Raw genomic sequence first — 19,806 nt, 5'->3', positions numbered from 1 at the left:
TCCTTTTAGGGTACGCAGTCGCTGGAATCTTTCTTCTGATTCCTCACATCGTATTGACCCCATCATCATCTCTTCCATTGTTTTGAAGTATATGCTCTTTTTCTTTATCTATTTGTTTTGCTTTTTACTTATGGTTTTTCCGTGTTAATTATCTAAGAGTTAACGACAAAGAGGAAGAAGCGAAGTCAATGAATAAGTAAAAAAAAATTGAAAGAGGGAAACTTCTTTTTGAAGCAAGAGTTAACGACCTGCCGTTTCCATACTTCAGAACACGAGGGGATACGTCGTCGTTTGCTGATTATTTTCCTCCAACATTTCAAACAAACAAAACGACATGCCGTTTTCAGCATACGAAGATAATACGTTGTCGTTTAACGGTCCTCCTCTGTTCCTTAAAATTAAAACCACTGAAACTCGAAAAAGCCTCACTCTTACTGAACCCTTTACTTGCCTCCAGTTTTTCCGGCCACCGGCAACGGCGAAACTCCGTTATTGTATCTAAAGTCATGCCTTTGAATTTCCCTCTCCGAATACGATTCTTCGCTCACTCTCTTTCGGGTACACATCTCTCTTATAATACCTCTAGCTCCGTCCCTTTGCTCTTCCGGATATTCTCTTCTGGATTGAATCACTTTGAATTTGGGTCTCGCATAAACTTCTCAACCCGTCCTAACAGAGATCAACCAGAATTTGAGCGGCGGATTCGAGACGGAGGAGAAATTCGCGCGTCAAAGAGCTTGATCGAAGACGAGGAAGAGCTCAGCAATTGGGTAAGCGGTTTTAGAACCGGATCTTCGCGTGGAATTCTCAAGAGTGACGATGAAGATGAGGAGGATCGTAGCAGAGGAAGAAACCAAGAGAAGAGAGGAATTCGCAACCAAGTTGATTCCTTTAGGAATAAGCGTTATGGTGGTGATAGAGAAAGGGGATTCAATAGTCGGATTCAAGGAAAGAGTAGCGAGGCGTCATTTCGTGGGAGGAAAGAGACAAGCTTTAGTAGAGATAGAGAAGACGAGAAGGGTTTAAGGAAACGGGAAGATCTTCGTCTTGAAGACGAAAGTAGTGATGAGGATGTCAAGAGTTTAGTAATGGGAGATATTGGGGATTTGCTTAGTGAAGATGATGAGGAAGAGGACCAAGATTATGACTTTCTTAAGAAGAAAGCTGTTTCTGCTTTTGGGTTTGATAAGGAGAATGTTATAGAAGCGGATAAAACGAGGAATGCAAATGATTCTTATTTGACTAAGACAAGGTAAACAAACATTGTTGCAAATCTAGTTTCTTCTGTGTGATTTTGAATTAATCACATCAACCTTAAGAGTTTTGCTTGATTGTGAATCTTGACCTCTTGGTACTGTCAGATTGAGAGTTACTCTTTTCGGTTAACAGATTTGATCACTATCCATTGTCTCCCTTATCGCTAAAGGCAATCAAGGATGCTGGATACGAGACAATGACTGTTGTTCAGGAAGCTACTCTCCCTATAATTCTCAAAGGTATTTGTTTTTTTTCTTTTCGTTTCTTATGGTGCTCATTGGATCAACAATGCAGAAACAAATAACACAATGATTTAGAAATGGTGACTCTCTAGTCTCTACCAAGCTTTATATAATAACCACCAGTTTAGCAGAAAGAAAAGCCTAGACACTTTGTGAACTTTCTTGAGTATCAATGGGATTCCTCAAGTATACAATGACTTCCATGTTATATCTTTTATTCTTTAATCCCTTGGCATCCTCTGTTCTTTCAGGCAAGGATGTCCTAGCTAAGGCCAAAACAGGAACTGGGAAAACTGTAGCGTTTTTGGTGAGACATACCATACACTAAGTTGGCCATTTGGTAATGGATTGAACCTATATTTGGGATCTGTGCTTATTGCTGGTGTTTATTTTTAAGCTTCCATCAATTGAAGTAGTTGTCAAATCTCCTCCTACAAGCCCGGATAATAAGCGACCCCCAATCCTTGCGCTTGTGATATGCCCTACTAGAGAACTTGCCAATCAAGCTGCTACAGAAGCAAACACCTTGCTAAAGTATCATCCATCTATTGGTGTTCAAGTTGTGATTGGAGGTACGAGACTTGGTTTAGAGCAAAAGCGTATGCAAACAAATCCTTGCCAGGTGAAAATTGTTTGTCATTCCTTGTGGATTTATTAATAATGTTCAAGCGAATCCTAAAAGTTCCTTCAATATATGCGTCTTCTATACGAATTGTTTTATATCGAAATTTTCAGATTTTAGTGGCTACACCTGGAAGGCTCAAAGACCATATCGAGAACACGCCAGGCTTTGCAACGAGGTTAAAGGGTGTGAAAGTCCTTGTGCTTGATGAAGCTGATCATCTTTTAGATATGGGCTTTCGCAAGGACATTGAGAGGATAATTTCCGCTGTTCCTAAGGAGAGACAAACTTTTCTATTTTCCGCCACAGTACCTGAAGAGGTTTGTCCCATTTTCTTGCATAATTCATTTGGTTTTGGTTTTCGTTGAGATAATCCCTTTTTGTAATGGGTTTTGATTTGTGTTATTTTGGTGTAAAGGTACGCCAAATATGCCTTGTTGCTCTAAGGCGGGATCACGAGTTTGTCAATTGTGTTCATGAAGGCACTATAGAGACGCATCAACAGGTCAGACAAATGCACATGATTGCATCACTGGACAGACATTTCTCTCTTCTGTACACACTTCTTCGCGAACACATTATGGGTAACGTAGACTATAAGGTATGAAATTCTTACCAGCATCAGTTGCAAAGCACGATGACTAATGTTTTTCCCTTACTGACTTAACTCTGGTTCCTGAAGGTCATTGTCTTCTGTACAACGGCCATGGTTACAAAATTAGTGGCTGATCTACTTGGTGAGCTAAACTTAAACGTGAGAGAGATCCATTCTAGAAAACCGCAGAGTTACAGGACAAGGGTTTCTAACGAGTTCCGAAAATCCAAGGGTTTGATTCTCGTAACATCTGATGTATCTGCTCGAGGAGTTGATTACCCTGATGTGACCCTTGTTTTACAGGTAAAATCAATCATACAATAGTGTAAAACTCTTAACTCAACCGGAAAATTTTATTTGGGGGTTTATAGAAATTGTATACATCTATTTACTTCTACAGGTTGGATTGCCAAAAGACAGAGAACAATATATACACAGACTTGGTAGAACCGGGCGAAAAGGAAAGGAAGGAGAAGGCATATTGTTGTTGGCACCATGGGAGGAATACTTTCTATCATCTCTTAAAGATTTACCCATCACTAAGTCTCCTCTGCCATCAATAGACCCAGAAACTGTAAAAAAGGTTAACCCTTTTTCATATTTCACTGATCTTTGCTTCAAGGAGATAGAAGTTGGAATCTAAAATGCACTACCAGTGCCAAGTCTTTTTAGTTAGAAATTGAAAAAACTTCATTAGCTTGATGTGTGTGAGAAACTGAATTTTTTGAAATGTGAACAAATAGGTGCAAAAGGCGCTTTGCCATGTCGAGATGAGGAACAAAGAGGCGGCGTATCAGGCTTGGTTGGGTTACTACAACTCACAGAAGATGATTGGAAGAGACAAAGACAGGCTTGTGGAGTTGGCAAACGAGTTTAGTCGTAGTATGGGACTTGACAATCCTCCAGCTATACCAAAACTTATCCTTGGTAAGATGGGTCTCAAAAATGTTCCTGGTCTTAGAGCCAAGTAAATATTCCTTCGTTTTTTATTTTTTGGCTTTGTAAGAAACTCCAATTTTTTTTGTTATTCCTTTAATTTTAAGGTTTCTTGCAGCAATTCATCATCTAATTATGTTTAAACATATAAGTTCCCAAATTGTTAATTATCTGTAAATTTCACAAAGATTACAAATATTAGTCTGCAGCTTCATACCCTCTTATATATAACCAAGAACAGAGGAGGATGCATGCATGTGTGATCGATCAAACTTGTAAACAGTTTCCTACATTTGGACAGATTCAATAACCGTGAACAACAGAGAGAGAGAGTTACCAGATGAACAGGGTTGAGTTTTAAAGTCAACAGATTCTATTCCTGTTTTGCTTCTTCTCTCTGCGTAACTTGTAATCATCAAAAAAAAAAAAAGGAAACAAAACCCATCCGAAGAAAAAAGGAAATAAAGCCCATCCAAAGAAAAGGAAATTAAGATCAACACAAATATCTGCTTATGTCAAAGTCATTAACGACTCCAACGGCTATATTAAACAAACGGCTATCATTATTGATCAAGACCTAATTAACACTTTGCTTATAAATACAGATTCTCACACGCAGCCTCTTCTAATTCTTCCTTGAGAGAAAAAAAAAAACCAAATCTCTCTGACTCACGCATCTTCTTCTTCTTCTTTAATTTTCTTCTTGATAATCTCTTTTATACAGAGACTCGGTGTGAATTCCGATGATCCAATTAGTAGTCTTTGAAGAAGTGAAAAGCCCATGACGATGATGATCTCCTCTGCAACATGATGATCCGTAAGAGTTGAATTCACTTTTCTCCGATGAGTCGCGGTGGAGCCAAGGCGGCTGTTAACGGCGACTAGACCACGTTTGTTCTCAACGATCCGTACGATTACGTCTTACGAGGCGTTCTTAGCAAGCCATCTCTTGAAGCCACATGTTGCATATCGGCTTGGATTGGAGGTATGAGATTCGCTTGCACGATTACTTTGGGGGAGAAAGCTTCGACTAAGGAGGAGGACGCGAATCAGAGGAAAACAGAGAACGAATCCACCGGTGGAGACAAAGGAATCGCGAGTTATTAGGGTTTCACAACCTTTAGGTCTATTTTCCTTTTCTTACTTTTTTTTGAAAATCATATAACATAGTAATAGTTTTGATTTTTTTAAAAAATATTCTATTTTCCAATTCTAATTAATACTAAATAAATATCAAAGGTTTTTTCAAATATTTTTTAAGTAAAATTCATGATTTTTTTCTTAATGTTTTGTCTTTTTCTTTTAAGTGTTAAATTTTAATTTTTATGTAAACTAATTAGATACAATATCTAAATCCCTAAAATATTTTGGTTTTTAAAAAATCTAAGTGTTAAATTTCAATGCATTGAGAACAAACCGGATTAAGCATGCCGTCCCATCCTACGGGTCCGTAAGCCGTGTTATTAGTTCAACCGCTTTTCACGCAAGTAAATTTAACACTAAGATTAGTTTTTATGATTTTTTACAAATATTTTTATTAGGTAAACTATCATTTTACTTATACAAAATATTTCTTTTTTAATTTTAACTAAATGTTTTTAGTATATAAATTATTTTAGTTTTAGAAAAATGTAAGTGTTAAATTTCAATGCATTGAGAACAAACCGGGTTAAGCATGCTGTCCCATCCTACGGGTCCTTAAGCCGTGTTATTAGTTCAACGGCTTTTTACGCAAGTAAATTTAACACTAGATTATTTTTTATGATTTTTTAAAAATATTTTTATTAGGTAAACTACCTTTTTTACTTATACAAAATGTTTTTTTTTTTAATTTTAACTAATTGTTTTTAGTATAAAAATTATTTTGGTTTAAAAAAAATCTAAGGGGGTGTTATTGGTTTGTGATTTAGAATGAGTTTTAGTGACTTGATAAAATCTTTAAATCAAGGATTTTAAAAGATTGCTAAAAAGTTTGATATTATCTTGATGACTTTTTTTCCAAAATCTTGTAAAGTCTTTTAAAACTTTTTTCCATAATCTTGTATACTTTTAATGACTTTTTCAAAACTTTCCCTGCAAAATATTTTCAAAATATTGTCCAATTTTTTTTTAACGTCTAGTGACCATCTTCTATCTTTTATATAACATGTTCTATGTACGGGTGTTCAATCTAGTTCAAATATCATTTTTTCAAAACCAATAGTGGAGTTTTTCATGTTTAACAGCTTTTGTTCATATTCGGTTTTATTAGTAAAGAAGATTTTTCATGTTCAAGCAGAGGCTCCAAGCAATCTTTGTTACGGAACATTACAGAAGACAAGTGACGATTCAAAAACTGAACTCCATTACCAATCGAAGACGAACGAGAAGGACGTAGCACGTTTGCATTGTTTTCATTCTCAATTCTCGCCGTAACAGAGTCTCACAAAAGTCGAAGAGCTAATGATGATGAGAGTTTTTTTTTGATGATACATTCTTTCCACAATCTCTCTATTTTATGTGGGAGTTTTCATGACTTTTGTTATGAAGAAAATTATGTACAATCAATCCTAAACCAATAACATAATATTTTAAGTTATCAACAATCCAAGATTCTTTTGTTTTAATTGAATAACACAAAACTTTTAATGACTCTATAAAACTCTTAATCCAATAACACTAGATTTATAAAAATTTTAGATTACTTTTTATAAATCCACAACCAATAACACCAAATTGTAACAGAGTTTTAAAAAGTCTTGATTGAATAACAACATATTCTACATAACTTTTAAAGTCATTAAAACTCTTTTTAAATCCCAAACCAATAACACCCCCTAAGTGTTAAATTTCAATGCATAGAGAACAAACCGGATTAAGCATGCCGTCCTATCCTACGGGTCCTTAAGCCGTGTTATTAGTTCAACCGCTTTTCACGCAAGTAAATTTGATTAGTTTTTATGATTTTAAAAAAAATATTTTTTATTAGCTTTTTACTTATGTTTTTTTTTTAACTAAATGTTTTTAGTATATAAATTATTTTAGTTTTAAAAAAATTTAAGTGTTAAATTTCAATACATTGAGAACAAACCGGATTAAGCATGCCGTCCCATCCTACGGGTCCTTAAGCCGTGTTATTAGTTCAACCGCTTTCACGCAAGTAAATTTAACACTAAGATTAGTTTTTATGATTTTTTAAAAATATTTTTATTAGGTAAACTATCTTTTTACTTATACAAAATATGTTTTTTAAAATTTTAACTAACTGTTTTCAGTATAGAAATTATTTTGGTTTTAAAAAATTTTAAGTGTTAAATTTCAATGCATTGAGAACAAACCGGATTTTTTTTTTTTTTAAGTGTTAAATTTTTAGTTTTTGTGTAAACTAATTAGATACAACATTCAAACCCCTAAGAAGTGTTTTAGGTTTAATATGGTTTACACATAATTAAATACTTAGGCACTTGGATTTTTTTTTAAAATGTTTTATCCTACCCTTTAAAGATTGGTCTGTAAGTTTTGGTATTTGAAGTTCAACATGGGTTTCACGTAATATATATTTGATTTAACATTTTAAATCGTTTTTAAAAATAATAGTGATTTACCTTAAAAGTTTTTATAAAATCAACAATTTAGTGTTAACAAAATAGTTAACTTTTTAAGCAAAACCATTTATGTTAATTTTAATATTATTTTTAAATGTTATTTGTGTTTAATTTAAAAAGCGTCGAAAAATAACTGCGTTTATGCATTATGTCTTCGTTAATCTGTAAGTTTTCGACATACAAAGTTCGGCATGATTTGTACAAAATAACTCTTAAACTTAATTTTAAAAAACAATTATTATTATTTATTTAAAAAATTCATAAATAAAACTATGTTGATTTTACTATTATTTTGTAAACATTAGTTTTAAAAACATAGAAAACGAACCGAACTTAACATTACGTTTATTTGGTCTGTAAATTTTATGGTGTCATAAATTTAATATTTTTCACGTATTTTAAATTTGAAACTAAAGAATGTTTATAGTAAATTTTGTTTATTTTAATTTAAAATTTTTTATATAAAAAACTAACAATTAGCATTCCGTCCTAATTGTCTATATAATATCTTAATTTCGTAGATAAGATATACACGTGGATGTTGACCCAAGGAATACATCCTTAAAGTGATACAAATCATCCCCGCACGCAATATCGGCGCGTGAATACCACCTGCGCAGACTCATTTCGTAAATTCAGATTAAGCGCGTCGTGTAATTCAATCAAAGTGTCCAACAGATTCAGTCTATCGTGTCAAGTGCCTGTCTCTTTCGTTGCCCAAATCTCCGATCAAATTCGTCCGTCGTGTTTGCATGGCGTTTGCTCCGATTCTCCGCCGCGCCTCCGCCGTTAAGAACCTCTTCTCTTTAACAAGACTCGCCGTTGGCTCTGCCCTCTCCACTAGGTCTCTCCAAACCGGAGCCTCCGGCGATGATTCTCAATCGATGGGTGGGTATCACGTGAGCCCCGGCGGATTCATGCGTGGAGCCGTGTATCGCGAGCCCAATAAGCCTCTAACCATCGAAGAATTTCATATTCCCCGCCCCAAATCCAATGAAATTCTCATCAAAACCAAAGGTTCTTCTTCATTTTCTGGGATTTGATTGAATCAATTTGTAGGATTCGAGTTTTGAAAGTTAGTATTCATTTTCGTTTGTGGGCAGCTTGTGGAGTTTGCCACTCTGATCTTCATGTGATGAAAGGAGAGATACCGTTCGCTAGTCCTTGTGTTATTGGTCATGAGATTACTGGTGAAGTTGTTGAACATGGTCCACTTACTGATCACAAGATCATTAATAGGTTTGTCAACTTTACTTCACCTCCACACTAATGGAATCATATGTTTTGAAGAAATCCTAAATGTCTCAACTTTTCTTCAGATTTCCAATCGGGTCTCGTGTAGTTGGAGCTTTCATTATGCCTTGTGGAACCTGTTCTTATTGTGCTAAGGTGAGAACGAAATTGTATTGCTTTCATCGGATTCTCTAATCTGAGAACTGTAGCTTTTTAGCTGATATTTTAATTTGGATACAGGGCCATGATGATCTATGTGAAGACTTCTTTGCTTACAACAGAGCCAAGGGAACTCTTTACGATGGCGAAACTCGTCTCTTTTTGCGACATGATGGTAAATTTGAAGACTTTTTAAACATCAGGTGGCATATTAGGAGAACTGTGATTGTTTTACCTAATTACATTTCTTAATTTCTGGCAGATTCACCAGTGTATATGTATAGTATGGGAGGGATGGCTGAGTACTGTGTTACACCAGCTCATGGTTTAGCTCCTCTACCAGAGTCTTTGCCCTACTCTGAATCTGCCATTCTGGGATGTGCTGTTTTTACAGCATATGGTGCTATGGCTCATGCTGCTGAGATCCGTCCTGGAGATTCTATTGCAGTTATTGGAATTGGTGGTGTGGGCTCCAGGTATGTTAAATGTGTGGCATTTTCTTTTCTTTACCGGATTTGGGTTTTATTGCTTCTTGTATGACCATAACCATCTTTGAGTTGTTGCTTCAGTTGTTTGCAGATCGCAAGGGCTTTTGGAGCCTCGGATATCATTGCTGTGGATGTTCAGGATGATAAATTACAGAAGGCCAAGACACTTGGTGCTACTCATATTGTCAATGCTGCTAAAGAAGATGCTGTTGAAAGGATAAGAGTATGGTTGATTCAAGACCTCTTATTTGTGAAGATGAACCATTGATTGATATAAATATGAAAAACTGTTTCTTCTTCGTAGGAAATAACCGGTGGGATGGGTGTTGATGTTGCTGTTGAAGCCTTGGGAAAGCCTCAAACTTTCATGCAGTGCACACTAAGTGTGAAAGATGGTGGAAAAGCTGTGATGATTGGACTCTCACAAGCTGGTTCCGTTGGAGAAATTGACATAAATCGACTTGTTCGTAGAAAGGTTTGGGGTTCTTACTCTCTCTCTCTCGGCCTTGTTAGAAGAAAGTCTCTGGTACTGAGATTGTCTTTTAAGATCATGATATTGAATCTCTTTTTGTTCTGTTTTTCCAATTTTTTGTGAAGATAAAAGTTATAGGATCTTATGGAGGAAGAGCAAGACAGGATCTTCCTAAAGTAGTGAAATTGGCAGAGTCAGGGATTTTCAATCTCACAAACGCAGTCTCAAGTAAATACAAGTTTGAAGATGCAGGAAAAGCATTTCAAGATCTCAACGAAGGCAAAATCGTGAGCCGAGGTGTTGTTGAGATACTATAACCAATATAGCCTTTTGATTCTGGTTTGTGAATGACTGCTTCACACCTGTTTCACTGAGGTCTATTTTTAGTTGCTACAATCTTCAGACAAGGTCATTGTTAATCTGATATTTGTGTTTGTTTAGACAGTGAAAAGGAAAAAAAAAAACTGTAGTAACTGGACAAAATTTATAATTTTACTGTTTTTCATTTCTTTCCAACATTTATTGTTTTTCTATACTGTTAATATTTTTAATTTCTTCCCTCTTTTCACAATTTTCTACTTTCTAAGAATATTAATAACTGACATATATATAAAAAAACACAATTTATTTCTCTTTTGATAAAATTATCTATAAATCATTAAATCTTTGATGAGAAATATCCAATCTACTAATGTATATCGATGATTTAAATGAAATTACTTATTTGAACACAAAAATAAATGAATTTACTAATAAATAAATAGCGTAGTTGGAGCAAGTGGCTAAAAAAATTACAAATCTAGTTTCCATTCTCAGCGTCGGCTGCTTGGAACGTCACCGTTTTCTGGAAAACGCAATCTTCTCCCTTCCGTGACGTCTCACCGGAATTTTCTCGCTTTTGTCTACTCTCCTCCATCTCCGAGGTTCTCCAAGCTCAGCTCCTCTTCCCATCATTCATCCGACCGCCTTATCCGGTCAGATCCTTTACGTATTTCTATTTTCCTGATCGTCGATTTTTGAGAAATGTAAAAACAGATCGTATAAGGCCTCGAAGTTTTTAATTTGAAAGTGGTATCGAAATTTTTTGGTCTTTGATTAGGTTAGGGCACCGTAGCTCTGGGTATTGAATTTGTAGGGTTTTCCTCTGGTTATTGGTCTTTGGAGCTTGGTAATTTCTGCTGAATTGATTGATCCCTTTTCCATCTTTTGAAGTAAAGTCTCGAGCTTTCGTGTCTCGATGTAGATGAATTCTATTTTGAATATGAGATTTGATAAGACGTCAATTGCTGATAATTTGGAGTCTTTGTGTCTGAATTTGTTCATATGAAGTTTTCTGAGGGATGTGAATTTTATTGTCTGCTAATTTTGAAACGTTCCTTTTGGAATTTGGTTTGTGAGGAGTCCTAGATCTTTTTCTGTGAAGTTTCTTGCTTGTAAGTTTTCTGGATCACTTGATTGAGTCTAGAATCTAGATAGATTACATGTACGGTTTGATTCCTTTGGCTGATTTTCCAAAGTTTTGTTCAAATTTCAGGAGAACTACAAAGAGGAAACCAAGATTGTTTTGTTTTGTTAGACTCTACCCCTTTTCCGATTCACATGGTAAGGACATTGAGGTAGAGAATAATACTAAAAAGCAATGGGAGATGGGAGTTCCAGTAGATCCAACAGCTCAAACAGCACTAGTGAGAAACCAGAGTGGCTGCAACAGTACAATCTCGTTGGTAAGATTGGTGAAGGCACTTATGGTCTTGTTTTCTTGGCTAGAACCAAGACTCCGCCTAAAAGACCTATTGCTATCAAGAAGTTTAAGCAGTCCAAAGATGGAGATGGAGTTTCCCCGACTGCTATCCGCGAGATCATGTTGCTTAGAGAGATTTCCCATGAGAACGTCGTGAAGCTTGTGAATGTCCACATCAATTTTGCAGACATGTCTCTGTATCTTGCCTTTGATTATGCCGAGTACGATCTCTATGAAATCATCAGGCACCACAGAGACAAAGTCGGCCATTCGTTAAACACATACACAGTTAAGTCTTTGCTCTGGCAGCTTCTCAACGGATTGAACTATCTTCACAGTAATTGGATTATACACAGAGATTTGAAACCGTCGAATATCTTGGTTATGGGTGATGCAGAAGAGCACGGAATAGTGAAAATAGCTGATTTCGGGCTCGCAAGGATATATCAAGCTCCGTTGAAACCACTATCGGATAACGGAGTTGTGGTCACAATCTGGTACCGAGCACCAGAGCTGCTTCTTGGTTCGAAGCACTACACGAGCGCTGTTGATATGTGGGCAGTTGGGTGTATATTCGCGGAGTTACTAACTCTTAAACCGTTGTTTCAAGGAGCAGAAGCGAAATCGTCTCAAAACCCTTTCCAGTTAGATCAACTTGACAAGATATTCAAGATCTTAGGCCACCCGACGATGGATAAATGGCCAACACTAGTTAACCTTCCACACTGGCAAAATGATGTTCAACACATTCAAGCTCACAAATACGACAGTGTGGGTCTCCACAACGTGGTTCACCTGAATCAGAAAAGTCCTGCGTATGATCTGTTATCCAAAATGCTGGAATATGATCCTCTAAAGCGGATCACGGCTTCACAAGCACTAGAACACGAGTATTTCCGAATGGATCCTCTCCCAGGACGGAACGCATTTGTAGCCAGCCAACCGATGGAGAAGAATGTGAATTACCCAACTCGTCCAGTAGATACAAACACCGATTTCGAAGGCACGACAAGCATCAATCCGCCTCAAGCAGTAGCAGCAGGAAACGTAGCAGGGAACATGGCAGGAGCTCATGGAATGGGCAGTAGATCGATGCCAAGACCAATGGTTGCACATAACATGCAGAGGATGCAGCAATCTCAAGGCATGATGGCTTATAATTTCCCGGCACAGGCAGGGCTTAACCCGAGTGTTCCGCTGCAGCAGCAGCGCGGGATGGCTCAACCGCACCAGCAGCAACAGCTAAGAAGGAAAGATCCCGGAATGGGTATGTCAGGTTACGCACCTCCTAACAAATCCAGACGCCTCTAAAGGTAAAATCGAGATCATCAGTCTCGGGTTAGAATCTGTGTGTTTGCCGCAGAAGAAAGCGTTGCGATTTGCTTTATAGAGTAGAGTTAGATTGTAATGCAGCATGTGGAATGTTGCTATTCATATGGATGGATTGGATTCTCTGTAGTTTTTGTATAAACATCCTCTCAAGTATTTGTTAATTATATTAGATCATCATTTCTCTTAACATCATTTCTCAAAACGTAGTAAATAGGAGATTTGCCAAGTGAAAAATATATATAATGAGACAGTTATTATGAACACAATTTACAGTTATTATGAACACAATTTTGGTGATGTTTCTACTGTTTATGAAATTTGTTTTTTTTTTACCTGCCAGTCTTATCTATTTACCACCAACATACATTAGAATCTAATGTAATTACATCATCAATCATAGACCTAATGAATATTTAATACCACACAGTTTAAACATTGCTATTAAAGTTTGAAAAGATTATACTTTAGTAAAATAATGTTTTCAAACTTGTATTCAATTATACTACGTAAGCAGTGATCCAATTATTACGAACATAATACTTTTCCAAATCAAAATTTTGTTTTTGTTCACCTTACCATCAGTTTCATAATAGAAATATTATATATATACAACACAAACAAATGAATGAGAAATGTTTTTCTATTATTATGACTTTTATTTAAGATTCAAAAGAACGAAGAAGAGTTATATATATGCTTGTTTGTTTCAGGACAAATACAATAAATAAGTGGATAAGAAAACCACAAACCTTGAACTAGCCTGAAATGTGTGAACCAAGCTATACAAACTGTACGTGATTCTGCATCGTGGAAGTCACAAACAGACTTCTGACTTCTGCTAAAGATAAAACTCACTGTTTGCAAGCAATTTAGTATAAATATGAAGCATTGACCTACCAAGATCGACACAATCACACAGTTTCTTCTTAATTAAACCTAGCTATTTTTGTCTTTAGCAGAAGTCAGAAAGCTAGTTTTGTATTTTTCTTATTTCTTAAATATATGGCGGCCAATGTTATGAGACGGTTTATGATTTAAAGATACACAATGGACCCACGACGTTGCCATAATACAATTATTAGGCTGTTAATTAACGTGATCGTTACGTTTGCTACAAACTAGCTAGTTGTGTCTTCTTTATTTTAGTAGATAAGTATAAGAGTCTAAAAATATTACAACCCAATAATGGTTACATTCATGGTCGACTTAGAAGATGAAAGTTGATTTCTTAAAAAAAAAACACGCACAATAAATAAACCACCAATTCACAAATACAAGAAATTTAATAACCTCGAGCAGTTACCCTATTTAAATCCCCTCTAGCCTTGTTTTCCTTCTCACACCTATGAAGCAATGGAAGAAGAGAGAGACCACAATGCATCTGAGTCGTCTCTCCCATCTTTGAGCAAGCAGTTGGAGAGCTCGACTCTTGGAGGAAGCGCGGTCGACGTTCCCGTCGTTGATCTAAGCGTTTCTGATGAAGACTTCTTGGTGCGTGAGGTGGTGAAAGCGAGTGAAGAGTGGGGAGTTTTTCAGGTGGTTAACCATGGGATTCCAACCGAGCTGATGCGGCAGCTGCAAATGGTTGGTACGCAGTTTTTCGAGCTCCCGGATGCTGAAAAGGAAACCGTGGCGAAAGAGGAAGACTTCGAAGGATACAAGAAGAATTATCTAGGAGGTATAAACAATTGGGACGAACATCTCTTTCACAGACTCTCTCCACCCTCAATTATCAATTATAAATATTGGCCTAAGAATCCTCCTCAATATAGGTACGTACCTTTCCTAATAAAATCGTATGAGTTAGTAATTCATGTTTTACGTTAAATTTCATTTCTTTAACAAAATATCAAATTTTAAACGTTGGATTTTCGTCCAAATTTTTGGGGGTACCAGGGAGGTGACGGAGGAGTATACAAAGCATATGAAGAGGCTAACGGAGAAGATTCTTGGTTGGTTATCAGAGGGATTAGGGTTACAGCGTGAGACGTTCACGCAAAGTATAGGTGGTGACACGGCAGAGTATGTGCTTAGGGTCAATTTCTATCCGCCAACTCAAGATACGGAATTAGTCATAGGAGCCGCGGCGCACAGCGATATGGGTGCAATCGCACTCCTCATCCCAAATGAGGTTCCTGGACTTCAAGCCTTCAAGGACGAACAATGGTTGGACCTTGACTATATCGACTCCGCCGTGGTTGTTATCATTGGCGATCAACTCATGGTATGGTTGACTTTTTTGTTGTTGTTTTTTTTACTTGAGATTCGTTAATGTTTTTGGGGTTGATTTGTGGATTCAAATTAATTGCAGAGGATGACCAACGGGAGGTTAAAGAACGTTCTTCACAGAGCGAAGTCTGATAAGGACAAATTGAGGATTTCTTGGCCTGTTTTTGTTGCACCTAGGGCTGATATGTCCGTCGGACCTTTGCCGGAGTTTACCGGAGACGAGAATCCTCCCAAATTCGAGACTTTAATATATAATGACTATATTGACCAGAAGATAAGAGGCTGGGCGCTCGAAGATCTTCCTGTCTACTGAAAACCCTCAATACCTACAATAAATGATGATGAATTGTTCAAGGAGACAATTCTTTAATAGCTTCCTTTTGAGGGTTTCTATATGTGGTACAATAAAACTATTTCAAGAATTTAAAATAATATGTGGAAAAGCTAAGCGGTTAGACAAAATATTCATCTGATTGATGCTATACATTCAAATGTAATCGCTCCTATCCTATGTACGTAGTGATTAACCTCAAAAATAATCAGCTTAAGTTGCTGTATTCGTTTACGTTATCATGTAAAGCAACGCCAACCTTATGAAGTCAAAAAGAGCTCTTCGTCTGTGCCAAAGTATACGTTGACGTGATTTGGGTCGTCAAAAATTTATCTACAAAATTATCAAGTGTTTATTTTTATATGTTAAACTACAATTTTATTCGAGAATTTCTATTTCGGTTTATCTGAAATGTTAGATATTTAGATTATTTGAAATATTGAAAAGAAAAAACGCTAGTAATTAAAGGTGTGATATTAATGTTCTATTATAATTGAAATTTGTTCTAGAAGAGGAATAATTCCACTCTTATAACACCTAATAATCTCAACTACTCCCACATCACATGTTCAAATAGCTCAGAACATGTATATTGGTTGAATGATTGATCACAAAAAAATTAGAATCATGGAGGTCGAGAGAGACCAGCACAAGCCTCCGTTGTCTCTACAAAACAACAAAATCCCATCATCACAAAACTTCCCAGTCGTCGACCTAAGCAACACCAATGGGGAGCTCGTGGCGCGTAAAGTGGCAAAGGCGAGCGAAGAGTGGGGAATTTTTCAGGTAGTTAACCACGGGATCCCAACCGAACTAATCCGGAGGTTGCACAAGGTGGATACACAGTTCTTTGAGCTCCCAGAGTCCAAGAAAGAAGCCGTGGCCAAACCAGCGAACTCCAAAGAGATACAAGGATATGAGATGGATGATGTACAAGGTAGAAGGAGTCATATCTTCCATAATCTATATCCATCATCGTCAGTCAATTATGCATTCTGGCCTAAGAATCCTCCTGAATACAGGTTATATATATATATATATATATATATATACAGATGGATCAAACATTTTTTTTTTTTTTATAATTTACCGTTTAATTTGTGCTATGATATATGGAAATCATGTACGTATTTCATTTATGCATTTACCCAAATTAAACAACGTGCTAACTAAAAACATTAACCGCTGCGATTTTGGGTCAGAGAGGTGACTGAGGAGTTTGCAAAGCATGCAAAGCAGCTAGCGGAAGAGATCCTCGGTTTGCTATCCGAAGGGTTAGCTAGGTTTACAACGTGAGATGTTGAAGTTAGCATTCGGGGACGATAGTGCTGGTTATCTTATGAAGATCAACTATTACCGGCCGTGTCCAGAGCCAGATTGGGTCATGGGAATAAAAGCCCACACTGATTTCAATGGACTCACACTTCTCATTCCCAATGAAATTTTCGGACTTCAAGTGTTCAAGGAAGACCGCTGGCTCGATGTAGATTATATATATCCCGCGGTTATTATCATCATCGGAGATCAGATCATGGTAAGTCATATGAGTTATTATAGGTTTCATTTTTCTTTTCTTTTTTTCCAAAAATAATGTTTATAGTTTGACTAAAAATTTTAGATGAGATTTGTTTTGGGATTTGTAGAAGATGAGCAACGGAAGGTACAACAATGTGTTGCATAGAGCCTTGATGGATAAAAAGAAAACGAGGATGTCGTCGGTGGTTCATATCAAGCCTCCTTATGATATGGTTGTGAGCCATTTCCCGAACTCACCAGCGGCGATAATCCTCCCAAGTTCGAGCCTTTAACTTACCAGGATTACATAGACATTGAAGTCCCCAAGCTTTCTCGACTGATCAAGAATTGACTTCTTTGTCGTTGTATGTATGTTGTTTGTTGTTGCTCTGTTTCATTTGGCCGTTTGGCATTGTTGTAACCGGTTTCTATTAATTGAAGTTCAAACAAAAAAAATTTGACTTCTTTGATGAAATAATTGATTTTTTTTTTTATTTTTTTTTTGAAATTATGATCGGTGTGTGTGTGTCTTTGTTTATTTTTATTTTTTTCCCTTTGTGTGTCTTTGTTCAGTGTTCTGTTTATTAAATATTACTCAAAATTTAATGGTTTTTCAAAAGTAAAACTTATTCAGTAACCGACAGTATTGATATATATAATTCGAGTATTGTGATAACCTAAATAATTCTTTCTTTTTGTCTCCAACCTAAACAATTCAGTTCAAATAATTCGACACTATTATATAATTTTGGTGTACCCAATGCACTATTATAGTGTTTACTATAATTTTATGACAGTAGGACCAAAAATCATGCTATTTTTATTTTCTTTCTACCGTGCCAACGAGAAACACAACGTTGTAATAATCATTCATATTATTGGAAAGTTGGTTAGAATTTAATATCGAGGGAAGTGCCAAGCTTTTAGAAAAAATAAAATAAGTTGAGAAGAAACGTGATTAGAGAAAGTAGGTCATCTGACTGTTTAAATTCAAATGTAACAACAGACAACCCCTAACATCATCAGTTCATCACCTTACCCTATTTAATATTCATATCGCAACTTCTCTCCTCCGATCAATAGATCCGTACTCGAAGCAGGAACGAGTGAAACTGAAAACCATGGAGATGGAGAAAAACCAACACATTTCTTCGCTGGACATCCCCGTTATTGATCTAAGTAATCCCGATGAAGAGCTTGTGGCAAGTGCGGTGGTCAAAGCGAGCCAAGAGTGGGGAATATTTCAGGTGGTTAACCACGGAATCCCGACCGAGCTGATACTGCGGTTGCTACAAGTGGGAATGGAGTTTTTCGAGCTACCGGAGACAGAGAAGGAAGCCGTAGCGAAGCCAGAAGACTCCTTGGACATAGAAGGATACAGAACCAAGTACCAGAAAGATCTAGAAGGTAGAAACGCATGGGTGGATCATCTCTTTCACCGCATCTGGCCACCGTCTAGAGTCAATCACAAATTCTGGCCTAAGAATCCTCCAGAATACATGTACGAGACCAGTCCACTCATTGTCAACTGGTTTTACGTTCGAATTATTTATAAAACTAATTAGCATTAATCACCCAAAAATACTTTAGGGTCATTAATTAATCGTTTTACGATGGATTTTAACAGTGAAGTGAATGAAGAGTACGCAAGTCACATAAAGAAGCTATCGGAGAAAATCATGGAATGGTTATCAGAAGGACTAGGTTTAAGGCATGAGGCGTTGAAGGAAGGTCTAGGCGGCGAAACGATTGAGTATCTAATGAAAATCAATTACTATCCGCCGTGTCCAGATCCGGAGTTAGTCGTGGGAGCTCCTGATCACACTGATGTCAATGGAATCACACTCCTAGTCGCTAATGAAGCTTTAGGGCTTCAAGCATTCAAAGATAACCAATGGATCGACGCGGAGTATACCACTTCCGGGATCATCGTCATCATCGGCGATCAATTCTTGGTAAGAAATTTATGAACTCAAGAGACCATGTTGAAATCTTTTAATGTTTCAATCATGGTAGGGTATTGTGTATAATAATACTTTAAATTTAAATGAAAATAATAATCAGCCTTTTCATTTGTCATATAGATTAGTCTGAAATAGGGCACGGATCCTCAAGCTCCATATAAATTAGGGATTAATTTATTTTCGGAATTTGGCAGAGAATGAGCAATGGGAAGTATAAGAGTGTGGAGCATAGGGCGAAGATGGATAAGGAGAAGACGAGAATCTCGTGGCCGGTTTTTGTGGAATCTAGCCTTGATCAAGTCTTCGGACCTTTGCCGGAGCTAATTACCGGTGATGAGAACGTTCCCAAGTTTAAGCCTTATGTCTACAAAGACTACAAATTTCGTAAGCTTAAGAAGCTTCTTCTCGACTGAGAAAATCTCATAATAACCCATAAACAGAAAAGAGATCATGAATAAAAAAAATATTTGTTTGGTTTGCTTCTGCTTTAATTAATAAGTTTTATCTATTTATCAAATTACAGCATTGTTTGTATGGTGCATGTACGTATTTTAGTATTAATCTATTTGGATTGTAACGTTAATTTCTTGTTAATTTTTGCCTACTACTCATTACGTGTGGGTTTTAACAAAGATTATATAACACGGCAACGGTATTAATCCAACAAAATATCACCGTTTCTAAAGATTACCAATGCCAACCAAAGTTTTAAAATATATTATATACTAATACCATATATATGTACCATATGTTTGGATCATTGGATTAACAGAAAAAAATGAAATTGCACGAGATACACGATAACCTTTATACAAAATATTTACGACGCCACGTCGCCACCTATAAAGTTTTGCACTTGTTACAATTATTGTAGTAACAACTTTTGTTGGACCATCGTCACATAATCCAAAGTTAGTGGGTGGTAAAGTAAAAACTAGAGAAGCCACTTTTTCATTTTCTTTTTTAAAACGGATATTAATCGTCATTCACGTCATTGCATTTTTTCTATTTATAGTGACAATACATATCAATTTTCTAGACTAATTTTTTTGATACTTTATTCGGCGAAATAATTCGCTTACATCATTAATTAACACTTTTAAAAT

The 19,806-nt window shown here is 36.4% G+C and overlaps 7 protein-coding genes across 11 annotated transcripts; all 7 read left to right on the top strand.

Moving 5' to 3' along the window:
* The first annotated feature begins 357 nt into the window (after positions 1-357).
* On the top strand, positions 358-3,840 carry AT5G63630 (P-loop containing nucleoside triphosphate hydrolases superfamily protein). 2 transcript variants are annotated; one of them, NM_001345599.1, is made up of 10 exons: positions 419-558; positions 677-1,252; positions 1,390-1,496; positions 1,751-1,806; positions 1,897-2,121; positions 2,235-2,441; positions 2,540-2,722; positions 2,804-3,019; positions 3,117-3,299; positions 3,460-3,840. In NM_001345599.1, exons 2-10 carry the CDS (start codon positions 1,089-1,091, stop codon positions 3,685-3,687), a joined length of 1,569 nt encoding a protein of 522 aa, NP_001318870.1. In that variant the 5' UTR covers positions 419-558; positions 677-1,088; the 3' UTR covers positions 3,688-3,840. The 2 variants fall into 2 exon arrangements, with proteins under 2 accessions (NP_201168.3, NP_001318870.1); NM_125758.3 differs by having other exon boundaries at positions 358-1,252; positions 3,460-3,838.
* A 460-nt stretch (positions 3,841-4,300) lies between these two features.
* Positions 4,301-6,067, top strand: AT5G63625 (uncharacterized protein; the record flags this gene model as incomplete). Its single annotated transcript, NM_001345598.1, has 3 exons — positions 4,301-4,751; positions 5,289-5,387; positions 5,904-6,067. The coding sequence occupies exons 1-3, from the start codon at positions 4,640-4,642 to the stop codon at positions 6,065-6,067; spliced, it is 375 nt and encodes a 124-aa protein (NP_001331694.1). The 5' UTR covers positions 4,301-4,639.
* Positions 6,068-7,734: 1,667 nt separating this feature from the next.
* AT5G63620 (GroES-like zinc-binding alcohol dehydrogenase family protein) lies at positions 7,735-10,157 on the top strand. 3 transcript variants are annotated; one of them, NM_180926.3, is made up of 8 exons: positions 7,735-8,253; positions 8,340-8,475; positions 8,556-8,625; positions 8,710-8,803; positions 8,891-9,104; positions 9,198-9,339; positions 9,421-9,591; positions 9,714-10,157. In NM_180926.3, exons 1-8 carry the CDS (start codon positions 7,989-7,991, stop codon positions 9,903-9,905), a joined length of 1,284 nt encoding a protein of 427 aa, NP_851257.1. In that variant the 5' UTR covers positions 7,735-7,988; the 3' UTR covers positions 9,906-10,157. The 3 variants fall into 3 exon arrangements, with proteins under 3 accessions (NP_851257.1, NP_001331700.1, NP_568975.2); NM_125757.2 differs by having other exon boundaries at positions 7,892-8,253; positions 9,421-9,598; positions 9,721-10,157; NM_001345597.1 differs by having other exon boundaries at positions 7,812-8,253; positions 9,198-9,591.
* A 205-nt stretch (positions 10,158-10,362) lies between these two features.
* CDKE;1 (cyclin-dependent kinase E;1) lies at positions 10,363-12,923 on the top strand. The gene is made up of 2 exons (NM_125756.5): positions 10,363-10,562; positions 11,123-12,923. Exon 2 carries the CDS (start codon positions 11,228-11,230, stop codon positions 12,638-12,640), a length of 1,413 nt encoding a protein of 470 aa, NP_201166.1. The 5' UTR covers positions 10,363-10,562; positions 11,123-11,227; the 3' UTR covers positions 12,641-12,923.
* A 793-nt stretch (positions 12,924-13,716) lies between these two features.
* Positions 13,717-15,694, top strand: FLS5 (flavonol synthase 5). Of its 2 annotated transcripts, none has more exons than NM_125755.4 (3): positions 13,717-14,433; positions 14,558-14,885; positions 14,973-15,694. In NM_125755.4, exons 1-3 carry the CDS (start codon positions 14,015-14,017, stop codon positions 15,201-15,203), a joined length of 978 nt encoding a protein of 325 aa, NP_201165.1. In that variant the 5' UTR covers positions 13,717-14,014; the 3' UTR covers positions 15,204-15,694. The 2 variants fall into 2 exon arrangements, with proteins under 2 accessions (NP_201165.1, NP_001032131.1); NM_001037054.1 differs by having other exon boundaries at positions 13,827-14,433; positions 14,558-14,890; positions 14,975-15,601.
* Positions 15,695-15,848: 154 nt separating this feature from the next.
* FLS4 (flavonol synthase 4) lies at positions 15,849-17,198 on the top strand (the record flags this gene model as incomplete). The annotated part of the gene is made up of 4 exons (NM_148158.2): positions 15,849-16,243; positions 16,424-16,495; positions 16,548-16,755; positions 16,865-17,198. The coding sequence occupies 4 exons, from the start codon at positions 15,849-15,851 to the stop codon at positions 17,027-17,029; spliced, it is 840 nt and encodes a 279-aa protein (NP_680463.1). The 3' UTR covers positions 17,030-17,198.
* Positions 17,199-17,645: 447 nt separating this feature from the next.
* FLS3 (flavonol synthase 3) lies at positions 17,646-19,375 on the top strand. Its single transcript, NM_125754.3, has 3 exons — positions 17,646-18,237; positions 18,364-18,691; positions 18,895-19,375. The coding sequence occupies exons 1-3, from the start codon at positions 17,858-17,860 to the stop codon at positions 19,111-19,113; spliced, it is 927 nt and encodes a 308-aa protein (NP_201164.1). The 5' UTR covers positions 17,646-17,857; the 3' UTR covers positions 19,114-19,375.
* The last annotated feature ends 431 nt before the right edge of the window (positions 19,376-19,806 follow it).

The sequence above is a fragment of the Arabidopsis thaliana genome, chromosome 5, assembly GCF_000001735.4.
Source record: "Arabidopsis thaliana chromosome 5, partial sequence".
Taxonomy (NCBI): Eukaryota; Viridiplantae; Streptophyta; class Magnoliopsida; order Brassicales; family Brassicaceae; genus Arabidopsis; species Arabidopsis thaliana.
The sequence above is the reverse complement of the archived record's forward strand: the minus strand, read 5'-3'. Positions and strand labels throughout refer to the sequence as shown.